The 15,736-nt window shown below is 38.0% G+C and overlaps 2 protein-coding genes across 2 annotated transcripts in view; both read right to left on the reverse strand.

Annotated features, from left to right (window-relative positions):
* The window catches only part of LOC131035560 (ubiquitin-conjugating enzyme E2-23 kDa), an 87,182-nt gene extending 77,969 nt beyond the window's left edge, over positions 1 to 9,213 (reverse strand). Inside the window, exons 1-3 of the mRNA XM_057967273.2 lie at positions 8,714 to 9,213; positions 8,535 to 8,613; positions 7,475 to 7,554 (exon numbers count right to left, since the gene is read on the reverse strand). Of these exons, the coding sequence (XP_057823256.1) occupies positions 7,475 to 7,554; positions 8,535 to 8,578 (124 nt within the window). The 5' untranslated portion in view covers positions 8,579 to 8,613; positions 8,714 to 9,213. The remainder of the gene's footprint in view (positions 1 to 7,474; positions 7,555 to 8,534; positions 8,614 to 8,713) is intronic.
* A 4,336-nt stretch (positions 9,214 to 13,549) lies between these two features.
* LOC131035539 (uncharacterized) lies at positions 13,550 to 14,014 on the reverse strand. The gene has a single exon (XM_057967254.2). The coding sequence runs from the start codon at positions 14,012 to 14,014 to the stop codon at positions 13,550 to 13,552; it is 465 nt and encodes a 154-aa protein (XP_057823237.2).
* Between the last annotated feature and the right edge of the window lie 1,722 nt (positions 14,015 to 15,736).

The following is a 15,736-nucleotide window of genomic DNA, read 5'->3' on the forward strand; positions in this document are numbered from 1 at the left end:
ATTTGATGATGTTATTGTGTATTTAAGGTTTGTTTAATAAAGGGTGCATGAAACAAGTTTTAAATCCTTAAAAATCGCTAAATTTCTTGGGTTTTTCACTTTGCCGAGTCCTGGCCGATCCGAGTCCCGAACCCGAATCGAGTCACCCTTGCCGAGTCCGCACCGAGTCCGAGTCCCGTTTCTTTGCATCAAACACACTGAGTCTATCCAAGAGCACATCAAGACATGACATCTGGAACCTTGGAGTTACCTCCTACAATCACGAAGCTTAGCATAAGAGGAGATTTTGTTCAAGAGAGGATAGAGTACTTAGTATTTTCTTCTGTGTTGCATAGTGCATGAAAAAAACATCAACACTACCCAAGAGCCCTTATGCAACACCATTGGTCTGGTTGTCTAGTAAAAAAGATGTGCCCTATCACCTTTCTATTCCTCTTTATTTTCTCAAACAATTGACATATTCAAATACCAGTTTGCACTTTTGAGGTTCCTATCATTTTTGGAATTCAACTGTTCAATGAAGTTCTCTGATAAGTATATAAGATCGATAAATGCACTCACGTTCACTTTTAAAAGTAATAGATTATTCTTTGTAATTAACTCCTCATTTCTCTGTCTTCTGTAATCAGCCCAATATGGTACCGGTTAAATGCTTTCAATTGAGCTCAAAGCCCTGCTTATATTTTTCTCCTCTGTCATAATTTCTTCTGGGATTCATGCATATTCATTTGAGCCAGAGATGATTTCTCTTAATGAATAAATAACCTCTGTCTTCAACTTTAAACTACCTTTCCATGTGCTCTACACTAAACCTTACCTCAGTTCTTGGAACAATTCCCTCAATTACTGCCTTCGGGAATTTTTCAGATGTACATTGGCTCTCTACCTCCGGGATCCAAGAACTCCCACCAACGAAGGGAGTGGGAGATCAAAACTGAATAGAGCATATCTACCTACATGAAATATCCTTAACGAATAATTTCCAGATTTGTATGCAGATAGAAAAACAAACCCAGATAGCAAGCACAGAACTCTTACACAACATTAAGGAATAAACTAAATTCCCTCAGTTAACAGCAATCAACACAATATTGAAACAATATATTGAGTAATGAAGTAAAAAAATTCTGACCTTTGTTGACAGCAGCAGCATGCCTTATTGGCAAATTTACTCAATAGATGCATACAATGCAGCACTAAGAAATGAATAACAGTTGTGTACAGCCAGCACATAAAGTATTCCAGATTGTATTACCCAGAAATGGGTCTCTCCAACATACAATGACAGAATAATATAAGTCTCACGGCCAGGGAGGGAAAAAGTGCAACACCATTATCCAGAAGTCCATGCCAATAGCAGGGATGTATCCAGACCCAGAAAACAAGGTTCAAACATTAACATAACCCACATGCCATCATGCTCAGAACTGAATATTCATTAAATCAACCCCTGTAGATTATCATGTGCACACAGATATACTTCTAGATTTGTCTGAGATAATATATTAGCAAATATCTTTATTACCGAGATTTGTCTTCGAAGGAAAACTTTACAAATTTGCTCTGTAGTGATTGCTGACCTGCAATCACTCCATGGAGAAGGGTTGGGTTTTCATCCAAACCTTCAAGCTTCAAGGGTTTGCCTCCTCGTTAACTTCACTCCTAGGAAACGAAATGAGTTACATATCAATTTCAATAACAATTTAAACATGTTCAATTCATCCACAAATGCTTCCTTGTAAAGACTCCCATCAGCCTTCTAGAAGATAGGCCTACATTTAATGCTTGAGGCTGAGATGAACATTATTAAATAAAGTGACAATTATATAATATTTTATTCAATTTTATTATTTTTAAATAATTAATTCAATATTAAGTAATCCTTTTGAAATAATATTTATTTTTGGACAGCTTAATTAATTAATTTAATTAATGTCACTTTATCAAAATTGGGGACATTTCTGTAATCAGCCCAATATGGTACCAGTTAAATGCTTTCAATTGAGCTCAAAGCCCTGCTTATATTTTTCTCCTCTGCCATGATATATCTGGGATTCATGCATATTCATTTGATCCGGCGATGATTTCTCTTAAAGAATAAATAGCCTCTGTCTTCAAAGTTAAACTACCTTTCCATGTGCTCTACAGTGAATCTTACCTCAGTTCTTGGAATAATTCCCTCACTTACTGCCCTCAGGAATATTTCAGATGTACATTAACTCTCTACCTCCAGGATCCAAGAGCTCCCAACAACCGAGGAAGATCAAAACTGGATAGAGCATATCTACCTACATCCCACCAAGGCAAATCACAGCAACAAATCCAAGTTCACATTTTGATCCAGTTGCACTTCCATTGAATTTGAAGTGATAAAACACTCGAGCTCACCTTACTTTGAATTTGTCGAGTTAAAATTTAAAGCTCTGACTTATCATCACATTAATAAATATTGCAAAAACAGCATAAATTAAAATTTCTTGATCTTCGTGTGATTACTTTCAAGTTATTAACTAAACTGGAAAAGAAGAAACACTTTCAAGCACAAATTGCTATATGAATTGTTCTTACCTGGTGGTTCTAAGTACCGTCTGATATAATTATGTCTTATACAGCTGTTTTATCTAAGGCTTTTTCATAAACAGAAATTACCGTCTGATTGAATTCTCAAAGCATTTTCTTGATAAACTGTGGTTCGCTTGATTAGACTAAGAATAATGAAAAGTGTCTCAAAGCATTTTCTTAATAAACAGTGGTTTGCTTGATTAGACTAAGAATAATGATAAGTGTCAAATTTTGTATCAATGTCATTTCATTCATCTAGGTTGTAACTTTTCATGCAAACTAGCTGTTTAGTCTTTGGAATACCGTGTTGTTCTTTGTTCAAGTTGTTATTCTGTCAACTCTTGTGTGCATTGAAATGCTGGTCTTTGTTTCAACCAATAGGGAAGTGTTGGTTTTGTGTTAGATTAGTTGTTTCATCTTTTAATATCTAGAAATCTCGCTTGCAAGGCATGGCTGTTAACAATCTAGTACTTACAGTCCAAGGCAAAACATAGGCAAGTATTCATTTATTTAACGTAAAATCCCTAGCAAGAAGTTAAGGCATGTGCACATATATGTATAACTTGCCTATGGTTTGGTGTCTATGGTCAAATTAGCTTAAATATAAGTTTAGATTAGATCACCAAAAGCTGCCCCTTCAAATTTGAAGAGAGATTTATCTTCAGTGTCTTTTGCAACTTTGCTAGGGCAAGAGATATAACAAGACAAACTTACAATGAATTATTGATCTTATTGCCTCCTATCAAAACCTTTTCATTCTAGAAGATAAATTCTACATCAAATCATGAAGGAAAGCCAGTCATTTTGATCCTAATCAAGCATGTTCAAGCAAATGTAGTTCTTCATCGACTGTTTGTGTACTCATTAAAATATTTTCAATATCAAATAAAGAAAATCTTCAAGCAACTGACTAAATCACCAATAACAATGGTCCATCATCACTTCCTTTGCCATAAGCAGCCAACATCGGCACTTTAGCTCTTGTTGAATGCAATGACTTTCCACATGGTTCAAATAAATGCTTTCCAAAGTTCCATGGTAATAGCATACAACACCCAAATGAGCACATTGTTGCCTTCACCACAGCATGTATCTTAGGAGTGTTGAGACATGGACCAGCTAGGACTCGAACCTAGGACCTTCCATACACTGCTGGAGTGCTCTACCACTGAGCTACTGGCCCTTCTTGGACCAGTCCATCGTCAGTCCGGGTGTGGCTTATTTCCAACACCAACACCCCCCCTTAAGCCACACCTCTCGTGTGCTTGGGGCTCCTAGCCTGGACCTGGCTCTAATACCATGTTGAGACATGGACCAGCTAGGACTCGAACCTAGGACCTTCCATACGCTGCTGGAGTGCTCTACCACTGAGCTACTGGCCCTTCTTGGACCAGTCCATCGTCGGTCCGGGTGTGGCTTATTCCCAACACCAACAAGGAATAGTGTATGAAGATGTCACAATGTGACATTTAGTTGAAGCATTGATTGGAGGCACAATAAATCGGTTTTACCATCTTGTTGTAGGTTCAATAACCAATTGGGAAATCATGTATGAGAAGCTCCAACCACATTACAAACCAATTGAGGATGGTCATCTTCTTTTTAACCTATCAAGTACCAAATGCAAAGAAGCAAAATAATGAAACAATGAGAGAATTTGTTGCAAAGTTTCCACCTTATCTATAAAAGAAAAGCTACATTGAACACATCTTATAGATCCTCCTAGAGTTCTTCCAAGATGTCATTTCATACCCTATTGTCCATTCCTTGTCATTATTTGACCCATTGTTTATAACCAATCTAAGACATCCCAAATGAGTCCCGTAAGTGTCCAATGATGCAAAAATCCATAAAATTCTAAGTCGGGCTGTTTCATGTGCTTTCCTTAGTGTTCTTTTGTGTTGTTGAAGTTTTGGAGTCTCCCATACCTTCATACCTTCCCTATTGATCCAGAAACCCTGCTTTGTTCCTTGTCAAAATTTGTCTGTGTTTTTGTCAGAGTTTTAGATCCCTCCATCCCTTCCAAACTTGACACCCCGAGCATGCCTTCCCTGGAAATCTGACATCCCAACATTCCATTAAATATTAGTCAAATTTCCCCTTAGTGTTTTAGAGTTTCTCATTCCCTGATACCAACTCTTTGGTATGTAGCATTTGGTATCCCCAATCCCCAAAGCCTAAAAGTCATAAAGAGTTTAAGACTTAAGTGCATTCTATTGGAGTCAGATTTTTTTCAAACTTCCTCATCTATCCCTTCCCTTGGCATCTGTACCCCTTCACCTCCCCTTTTCCATTTCCTAATCCCTTAGTCGGACTTTCAAACTTCCTCACCTATCCCTTCCCTTGGAATCTATGTCCCTTCATCTCCCCTTCACAATCCTTTCCACTTCAAGAATTTCTAAGCCCTTTAAAGTTTGACCTTCCTTGCCCAGCATGCTAAATTTCAAAACTCCATCGACTCCTCTATAAAGTCCTTCAAAGTTGAACTTTCAATCATCCTATTTCAATCCCATGCTAAGCCCCGCCCAAAACTCTGATCCCAATATCTTGAAAGCCTATCCCTTGTTGTTGTTGGGGTTCCCTTCTCAGCCTTCCTATCCCACCTCTCAATGGTATTACTTTCTTGTCATCCCCAACTCCCCAATCCCAACAGCCCAATGCCTTTCCTTTTCGACATTTCAAGCCTGACCTTCCCAACATGATTGTCAAATCTTCCTCATCCAGCATGCCGAATCCTAGAACTTCGTTGTTCGAAGTAAGAAAGGCCTACCTACTTGTGGTACCACCCAAGGATGCCATTAATGCATCTATAACACTCCTCAACTAGTAGATCAAATCCAATGGTACCCAGAAATCATTCTTTATACAAATTGGAATAGATATAAAGGAGGAAAACAATGCTCGATCATACCTTAGTTATTATTGCATAGCCATTGACATGTCATCCCTGTGTCATGATTTCAACAGATTTCTTGGTCGATTTTCTAGTTCTTGCACTCAACCCAATGAACCCATCAATGCTCAGAGGTATAGTGAGGGTGCAGAAGATGTTCTTTCCACATTTCCAAATGGTCATATCAGATTTCTAGGGGACATTCTACTGTAAAAAATTGATTAGAATGACGGCTAGATCATGAGCATAGTCTTTGCAACATACCCACGATGGATCACAGAATTTATTACAGTTTTGGTGCTATCCTCTGGGGTTATTGAGGACCCAACAATCCTCATATTTCAAGAGAGTTCTAAGTTCTAATAGATAGAGCAGAATAGAAAAGACTTCTCTATAACAGATTTGCAATTGCTTTTATACTGTAAATTTTCTAGGTTTGAGTTGATTTTTTTAGTTTTTAGTCTCTTTTGTCTTGTTTCAAGTTGACTGTAGACATCTCACCCCTCTTACACCCATATTCTCTTTTATACCCATATTCCCTACAGATGACCTCTACCATGGCCAACTCGCCTAAGGTGTGCGCTTGGAATGGCTTTGCCACCATGAATATCTGCCAAAAAAACAAGATGCATTTTAGACCCCTTTCTGCCCAGCACAAACATCTAACACATACACTCTTAATGGCCTTCCCATCATAAATTTCCACCCAGCTATCATTCACCTGGGTAAAACCTCCTTGGTGCTCACCTCAAAGGTTTCTGACATGGCAATAAGTGGCCAGGTGCATGCCCAGCATCCTCTAACCCAGTGAAGACCCCAAAAGTGTGAATCTATCTGACATCTGCCTAGCAGAAGTCAGCGCCTATTATAAGGCATCAACTGTTGTTAAAGCAAAAATCAGACTTTAAAGCTCTAAAGCTCTAAACTTAATTACCATTCTACTTAAGCATTACCCCTTGGGGTTTCCCACCAGAAATGGTTCCGTTTTCAGCCTTTTTGCAGGTCTATTAGCAGGATTTTGGTGCCATAGGCCACTACTAGAGTCCCAGCAGTGCAGAAAGACACCATTGTCATTGTGCAGATTGTTATTTTTAGCAATAGCTACATCACTTTTTCCGGAGTTTTATTTCCAGGTGATGAGAAGAGCCTATTTTTAGACCACTTTAGTAAGTTTTTTTATTAGTTGTTTAGAATACTTTTGTTTGTCTTAGATTTCCTTTTTTCTTGATTTTTCCACAATGTTAAGCATTTCCCTCTAAAGCCTGATTTTTGGGACAAAATAAGATTATTCTAAAGTCCCATGAATTAAGCATTTGTAGCCTATAATAAGTGTTTTGAGCACAAGACGTGAAAAATGATAACGATAAACACTATAAATATGCTGTAAATATTGTATTAGTGTTGATTTATTCATCTTGGTTGCAAATTTGTGGGCAAGCTAGCTCTTTGGTCTTTGGAATCGTGTGTTGTTCTTTGTTCACATTGCTATTCCTTCAAATCAAGCGTGCACTAAAATGCTAGTCTCTGTTTCTAGACAGTAGGAAGGTGTTTATATTATGCTTAGATTAGTTGTTTCATCCTTTAGTACCTGAAAATCTCACTTGCAAGGTATGGCTGTTAAACAGTGTGGTACTTATAATCCAAGAGAAAAACACAGGCAGGTTGTCATTTATTTAATGTAAAAATCCCTACAAAAAGTTACTGTAAAATGTGCATATCTATATATCTTGTCTATGGTTTGGTGTCTAAGGTCAATTTAGCTCAGGTTGAGTTTAGATCACAAGGAGCTTCCCCTCCAAATTTGAAGAAAGGTTTATCTTCACACATTGTGCTCCTCAATTTCTTACATGTTAGTGAAGAGATATTGCTCATATATATTTCAGGTATTATAAATGGTAAAAACAGAGAAGGAAGAAAGAAAGCAGGGTGTATGGATTCACACCACAAATGTCTAGCGTGACAATATAAAAAATAACAAACATGGATGCAGGATCCACAAACTAAGAGATTTTAACTTACTGTTTGGTGGACCATGAAACTCAACATTGAACTCATGCATTCCATCATTGATCAACTCCACTTTGTAATCGCTCATCATTCTGCCATAACAGACAGAGACAGTGAAATCCAAACATTAAACATATAGTCATATTTAAAAGCAATAGCAATACACTAAAATTGGAAAGAAAAATAACGATCAAGTTAAATCCAATCCAAAATAAAAATCAATGGCTAGAAAAGCCAAACAATCCCAAAGAATCTAACCAACGCTAACAATCCCAAAGAACCGTTATTTGGATGAATTTGTCTAAATAATGCAGGTACATATTAGCTCATATTTAAAGCTTTTACAATATTTGATGTCTTCTGATCTGCTTTCCTCCTCAAATACCCCCGTTTTTCCATTTGGCTAAGGACACATATCCACAAGTACATAGTTATGAATTCCATTCCCCAATGTTTCTTCTATCTCCCCAATGTTTCTTCTATCAAAGGCCCAAAAAAATGAGAAATATGACCAAATTCCTATGACGTACAGAAACACACAATGCTTGCAGCCAAGCCCTTGGATCTCGAGGTCATCAAATTTATAGAGTTATGCCCTGTTATAATATCTCCATACTACTTTTGAAAATAGTAACCTCTAGTAGTACATAGATCAAACCATTAACTCAGGTAATACATGGATCAATTCATTAATCTCTGGTAGTACATGGAACAAACACCATCTGGATATTAAAAATAGTTTACCCATTGGCAATAGTTGTTTAAAAATAAGGCAGAATCATCAATGAAAAATCTCTCTGCTAGCTCATGCTCATGACCAAACTTGTTGCCCCTACCCATGAACAGGGGTTTTGCAGTCCCAAAAGAAAAATTCTACATTATTTTTTACTATACTTTGTTCTTTAAGTTCAAGAAATGATGTGTTTTGTTTACCCTGCTCTTGATTCAAATTCATTGTCTATTACATGCACTATCTTCATACAAAATGATTTCATACAGGAACATACACACATATATATGAGCACACACTTAACAACATATACAACACGTGCGAACAGATGGTCTTACTTACAGCTTCATCACGTCCATGTCTCTTCTTTTGCTTGGTGAAGACATTTTCCCTCCTTACCAAAAAAGAGCCTGCCACCCAACTGCTAAGAAAACAAGAACAAATTGAACTATTACTAGAACACTCATTGTCAGATCTCAAACACAAGGTAGCCCAAAATTAGCTAGTGCACAACACCATACCTTATCAATAGAAAGATCTGGAGGAAACCGGCTGCTACACCAACCAATTAGATTCTTCAAACTCAAATCCCCCAACAGGATGAAAAATATTGCCACTAAACTCCCAATTGAAAATTAAAAAGTTGGGTTAATCAGAATAGCAGATGGGTAAATGTGAAAACATTCAATCTTGGCCTTGAAGCATACAAGAGAATGCAAATGTTGATAATCCCAGATTTAATAGAAATTGCCCAAAGGGCAAGTTAATGGGTATGAAGATTACAAGGGTAAATAGCCACTCCCTATGAAAAGATACTGGTGATTAAGAGCCTCAGGCCAGTGGTTTGTGGACCTTTTTCTTCCTCTGGTATTTTTCTCATTGGCATTTCCTTCATTTATAACATGTTCAATTATTGACGGTCTCTTGCTCTTCTCTTCTGCTCTGATTTGATGGTGATGTGTTCCGAGAGGTGGTGTTTTCCATTTTCGTGTTTGTTTTCATTATCATTTCGCCTTATTAACTGTTTGTTTTTCTGCTTAAATTAGTTTGGTTATGCGTCTCGGAAGTTCCATGTGGTGGGTTCCATTTGGAATGAGCTTTGTCATTAATTCATGTACGTCACCTAAAGAGAGCTCGTTTATATTATTGTTATATTATTTTATGCCAAACAAATTTTCTATAAATTGCCAAATTATCACTATTCAATAAGAAACATATTGTGTAGAGACTTATCGTGTCCTTGTTTCTCTTAGTAAAATTTGTAACATGTATCTAGTTAAATTCATTAGTTTTTCTTTAATTTAATTTTTTGTGGTTTTATTTTTTTTAAACATTATCTTTTATTTTTATAAGGTTTAGATCTATAATTCAATTTTTTTGCTCTTCTTATGAATTACAAGTGTGATCCAAATAGTTAAAAGGGAATAAAACATACATAATTTTATATCTCAAAAGCTTGTATCGATAATGATTTTTGCATGTAACAAAAACTAGATATGTATTGTAGAGGTTTTGTAAAGAAAAGGTGCATAAAATTTGAATTAAAGTACTATGTATAATTTATTTATTTTAAATTAGAATTAATTAAACTTAAATAAAATTAATATACAGTATAATACATTTAATAATAATTAATATATATTAATAATTGTTATAAATTAAATAAATATAATAATAATTGTAATAATTAGTATTATATATAAGTATATATGTAATAATTAATCTATATTTAATTATTACTAATAGTTATTACTATATATAATAGTTATTATAATATTTATTATTATTGTAATATTATATAATAAATATTATAATATCTCCCCTTAATGGGGCTAGGAAGGTTGATCTTTCCATTAATCCTAGGATTGGTGTGGCATGGACTCCACCGAAAGTGGGATGGGTCAAAGTGAATTTTGATGGGGCTTCGAAAGGGAATGTCCTTACTGAAAGGTTAGTCTTTCTTGGTGACGCAACAAATAATCTTACAGAATTCAAAGCGACACTATCACGACTCTAAACAAGAAAAGAACTAAATGTGAGCCATCTACACCTTAAGGGAGATTCACTAATCACCATCAATGCAATTAGGCAAAACTCAACTCCCAACTAGAAATTGGGACATTGGCTAAAACCAATATGTGACCTACTCAATACTTTTCAAAATTTTAAACTTTCCAAGCTGGCCTCAGAGACAAGGGTGGAAGGTTGAGGTGTCTCATCTATCAAAGATACCTTTTTGTGCTTGAAATGGAATGATGGACATGACTGGGCGTTAAATGGCTTTAGGGATGATAAGCATGGAGTACATGTGACTCGTGGCAAATATGATTGGATCAATTAACTTCATGATCATTTGGTTCATGAAAACTACTGGAATTTGGACTCCTAACAAGCTTCAAGCTTACGATAACTAGCCTTGACTAATATTTGCAGATTTGAAATGACTTCAAGTATCGGTTTTTTGGGTGGCATGATCCGATTTTCGGTTATAGTTTTTAGGGGACAGATAGCATTTCCTAATTCTAATCTCTCAACGACTTTTTCTGACTCATCTTCTCCATCTTAGAGTGCCACACCTGAGAGCTACAATGAATACCCCAATACGTCTACTTTCAAACAAACGACAGATGTCTTTTATGGGGGAGGTTTCAGAGAAAAGACTCAAAGACATTCTCAATTACTCGAATGACCTGGTTATGCATGCAATTAAAATGATTCTGAGAGAGAAATTTCTACTCACAGATCATCAGCATAGAGTCAATACAGATATACCCGGTATGTATGTAGTTGTTGTTCTAATGGTCAGGGCGACTAAAGATGGTGCCAAGATTCTATGCTAAAATATTTTCTAGGACTTCTTTTTGGGTGATATGGATTTAGTGTTTGCAAACATTGACAAAGAGTTGAAGGTATGCTTGCCACGAGACTGTTTCTTTCTTCAGCATGGTGGGATTAATTTTCCCAAACTACCTATCATCACCACCTTTGACCTGGTGGCCTTTGAGGGCAGGAAGCATGTCATGTCATTAATAACATTGCCTTCCTAAAAAAATTGATGGGAATTTCGATGAACGAGGGCAGTAAATGGCTCAAAGCATACATGAAGGCAGAGGGGTTGGAGTGTGATGGAGAAGATGATGATTTTGAACTGACAGTCAAAGAAGTGCAGTCGAGGATGATTGCAGAGGTGGACACAAGCACAAAGGTTGTGGCTATGGAACCTATCTCTGGTGATGCCATGGACAAGTAATATCTTTTTGTTTTGAAATGCATACTTTTTTGTATCGATTTATATTTCAGTCAGTCTATTATGTGAGTTGTGCTCCTTGTGTCTTTGAGGGCATCATTTTGGAAATGGATGCCACTCATATTGTATGTAGAATCAGAAAGTGAATAGGGCCTAACTGGTTGGTTTCACCATGTTGGGGGCTAGTGAACCATTTTGATTTATGTATGTAAATAGGGAATGTTGATGCAATACAATAGGGGCCTCTGGTAGTGGTATACTTTTGTGAATGAAGCATGATGTAATGAAGACTTTTGATATCAATATAACGGGTGTTGGCCTTTTTTTTTTTTTAATAAATAAATAGTTGTAGAGGGGCAACACCCTTGTATTAATCAAAATAGGAGAATACAAGGCCTGATTCAGTGAGAACGGTAGGGGGAAAGAACCAGGAAGAAAACCCCCTACCCTAGCTCTATTCCTTATACAAAAAAACCAGCAATGGAGGCTGGATAAGTACAAAACATCAGTCGACAACCGCTGGAAGTAGATAACAAAGGCCTTTAAACAAAAAAGACAATAACCAGAACAGAGAAACCAGAGAGAGAGGTGACAACCAGAATCAATGGGAGTCTTCAGAGTCATCATCCACAGGAGCACGAGCTGCATCCAAGATTATAGGGCATTCAGTGCCACAGGTCGAGTGAGCCACCGATTTTGCCTTCTCCCTAGGGAGTCGGTAGTCGTTTGGGAACCACTCCTCGCCAAGCCCAAACCCCCAGTCATTACCATCAACCAAATCTCCATTCTCCAGAATACCAAATTCTTCAGCACCCGCTAACCCTTCATCACGAAGAAATTTTTTCCTCCATTCCGATGTGAAACCGTTTTGAATGCATGTCGCCTTAAGCAAAAATTCAATATTCCTGGTAATGGCAAGCCAGGTTTCTTGAAGAACAACAAAGTCCAGAGAGTTCACAATCACTAACTTTCTCACCTCCGCCGTGTTGCCCAAGGACATATAGTAATTTTGGGGAAGCGATATTCTCAGGTTGGCATCAATATTGTCCAACGCAGCATCAATTTCCCCTAGTAGGCGATGTTTAATCACCATTTGAGTTAAAAGCTTCACTCTCTACTTGCTAGTCCCCATGTATATCACCATTGCAAGGAAAAAGGCCGAGATATAGGCATTGGCTCTGTACCTATGATAAGCCATAAGGAATTCCTTCCCCGGTATCTTTTTAAGGCTATGAAGAATAAGAGGGTGTTGAGAGTAGAGGACCTCCTACAAACATTTGTCAGTGATTTCACCAAGGAAGGCCATCTGTCGACAAGTAGCTTCAAGGAGAATTGGGGTCTCCATAGCAAGTCATTGAGAGGAGAGTGAAAATGTTTGATGGAAAAATGAGGGCATTCCATTGTTAAATAGCAAGTCATCAAACTAGGGGATACGGGCGTCAGGCAAGTAGTTCATGCCAATTGAATACACACACGCGTGAAATGACAGTGTCCAAACATCATCTGAGCCAAAGCTCGTCAACATAATGTTGACCGACTTTATCCATCAAGTAATTATAAGCAAATCCTGAAAGGATCTAGTCGTAACTAGATACTAATTAAAAGTACACTTATGTCCAATTGCCATGGGGCCCAAACCGGCACAGACCAATAATGACGGTAGTGAGTCATGTCTTGGTGACAAGAAGAAACCTTAACAGGTGAACAAATCAATCGGTCGATCAATCCATTAGGAGCCACGACCATTAGGTTAAGTAAAAATAAAGCAGCAACCGGGGAGGCAATGCACTGATTTGCACCACAACCGGTAGTTCAATCGGAGAAAATATCAACCGGAAGGAGAAAGGAGAACGCAACCGGCAAGTAACTCAACTGGAGAGCACCACCATCAGTAAGATAGTCGGGATTCCATATCAACCGGTGGAGGCAATACTACCAGTTAGCACCATCACCAACAAGCTAATCAGAGAAACATATCAGTTAGAAGGAGAAGATAATCGGTTGAGACCACTACCGACAAACTCAACCGGAAAGCACCATTACTGGCAAGATAATCGGGCCAAATCAACTGGTGGAAGTTTAATTGGGGTAACTAGTCAGAAAGACCCAATTAGAGTGCCAAGGGGGGGTCACCCATAGCTATTGCCATTTTAGAGAGTCTATCAGCCTCTCCATTACCTTCCCTATAGATGTGGCTAATCCGAAATTCATCAAAGGTGGCCAGCAGCACCAGAATCGGTTGAAGCCACTGGTCAAGGCGCCAACTAGGGCTATTGTTACAGCGGACCGCATTAACCACATTTAATGAGTCTCCCTCCAGATGAATTCTCTGCACCCCAAGCTCCTTCCCTAGTTGCAGTCCTCTTAAAGCCGCTCTGAATTTAGCTTCATTGTTAGTGGCAACTCCAAACTTTTTAGAGATTTCTTTTATACAAATACCATCGGAGTTCCTCAATATACATCCAATACCACTTTGACCCGGGTTTCCTGCAGAAGCACCATCAAAGTTTACCTTGCACCACCCAAGCTCTGGCGCTTCCCATTTAACACCCAATCTTGGATTGACCTGATCCATCGGGGTTCCCTTGCCAAAAAGCAGTGGAATGAGCAAATTTGGAAGTGCCAGCTTAATCTTCCAATCTCAACTCATATACATATTTTTCTTTAATGATTTGGATTGAGCAACCTCATTCAGGAGCTCAGTCAGATGGTTCTCAATTTTCCCACATAGAGACATTAAGCTCATTTCTTTACCCTGGAAAATTTTGTGATTCCTTTCTTTCCAAATTTCCCAAATCAGAAGAGATGGTAAAATATAAAGTAAATCAGCAAATCTAGCCTTTCCTGTCGGTTTAGGCCATTGCAAAAACCACTCATCCAGCCCTGATGGGAAGGGGCCAAAGATTCTCAATTTTCCCATGAAATGCCACCAACAGTGGCTGGAGAACTTGCAGTGGAGAAGTAGATGATATGCAATCTCTTCTTGCTCTTGACATAAAATGCATCTGTTGGGTCCATTGATACCCATTGAATAGAGCCTTTCTTTAGTTAGAATCTTTTTTTGACAAGCCAACCAGGCAAATGAACCTGCTTTGGGAAGGAGATGTCGGTGCCAAAAAAGATTAACAGGCCAATCTTTTTTGTCTATAGCCGCTTCTTTCAATTTGTAACCAAAACATACTTTGTATTTACCATCAGAGGAACCACACCACCTAATAATGTCCTTTTCAAGGGAAGGGAAAATAACCCTTTTGTTAAGAATGTCGGCAAACAAGTCTTTCTGATGCTGATCCAAGTCCAAGGGATCCAAGGAGTTCCATTTCCACTTAGCAATGCCATTTTCTTGGATAGGATAACCATAATCACAGATATTGTGACCCTAGAGGTGACAAGTTTTTACCATAATAGGTTGCAAAGAAGGATTGAGACATAAGGCAGCTTCACCAGCCCAAGAATCAATCCAAAAGGAGGCATCCCTTCCATTCTTGACATCCCAGGTAACCTGGTCACTTATGATTTCCCTGCTATCCACAATAAAATTCCAGATGGCCGAACCTCTAGAGGGGTTGTTTATAGTGAGAATCCTTTTTGGCTCCAGGGAGTCCAAATATTTATGTTTTAGAAGCCTTACCCATTTTTGTTTACCACCATTGCAAATTTCCCAAACCAATTTTGCACCCATAGCTAAATTCATAATCGAGATTTGTCGAATGCCAGCAACCCCCTGCCTTTTTTGATTGGCAGATCTTTTTCCAAGCTACCAGAGGAAATTTCCCTTTGTCATCCGAACCATTCCAAAGGAAATTTCTCATTATAGAGATCAATTCATCTTCAATTCCCATCGGTAATCTCAAACAAGCCATGGAAAAAACCGGTAGCACAGAGAGGACCGATTTTATCATAGTGAGTTTCCCATTAGAGGATAACCACTTGCCTTTCCAATTTGCAAGCTTGGATTTGCACTTATCAATAAGATGCTTCCAATAGAAAGTTTTGTTACTGCCAATGAAGAGGGGGGTTCCAAGAAATTTCCCTGGGAAGTTTGCAACTCTGAGATTAAGAATCCTTGATAAGGCACCTTGCAAGTTAATCGAAGTGTTGACAAAAAACACTTCAGATTTGTGCCAATTGATTTTTTGCCCGAAATCCATACAGTAATCATCGAGGCATGATTTAATTGTTCTTGCCTCTCTCCTACAAGCCGAGACAAACAGAATGGTATCATCGACAAACTACAAGTGAGTCATTTTTTCAACCCCTGTTGCCACATTGACTCCAATCCATCGATCATCTTGTT

The sequence above is a fragment of the Cryptomeria japonica genome, chromosome 3, assembly GCF_030272615.1.
Source record: "Cryptomeria japonica chromosome 3, Sugi_1.0, whole genome shotgun sequence".
Taxonomy (NCBI): Eukaryota; Viridiplantae; Streptophyta; class Pinopsida; order Cupressales; family Cupressaceae; genus Cryptomeria; species Cryptomeria japonica.

Excerpts from the sequence above, each read along its gene's own strand:
- LOC131035539 (XM_057967254.2), bottom strand. The coding sequence starts at position 14,014 with ATGGATCAGGTCAATCCAAGATTGGGTGTTAAATGGGAAGCGCCAGAG.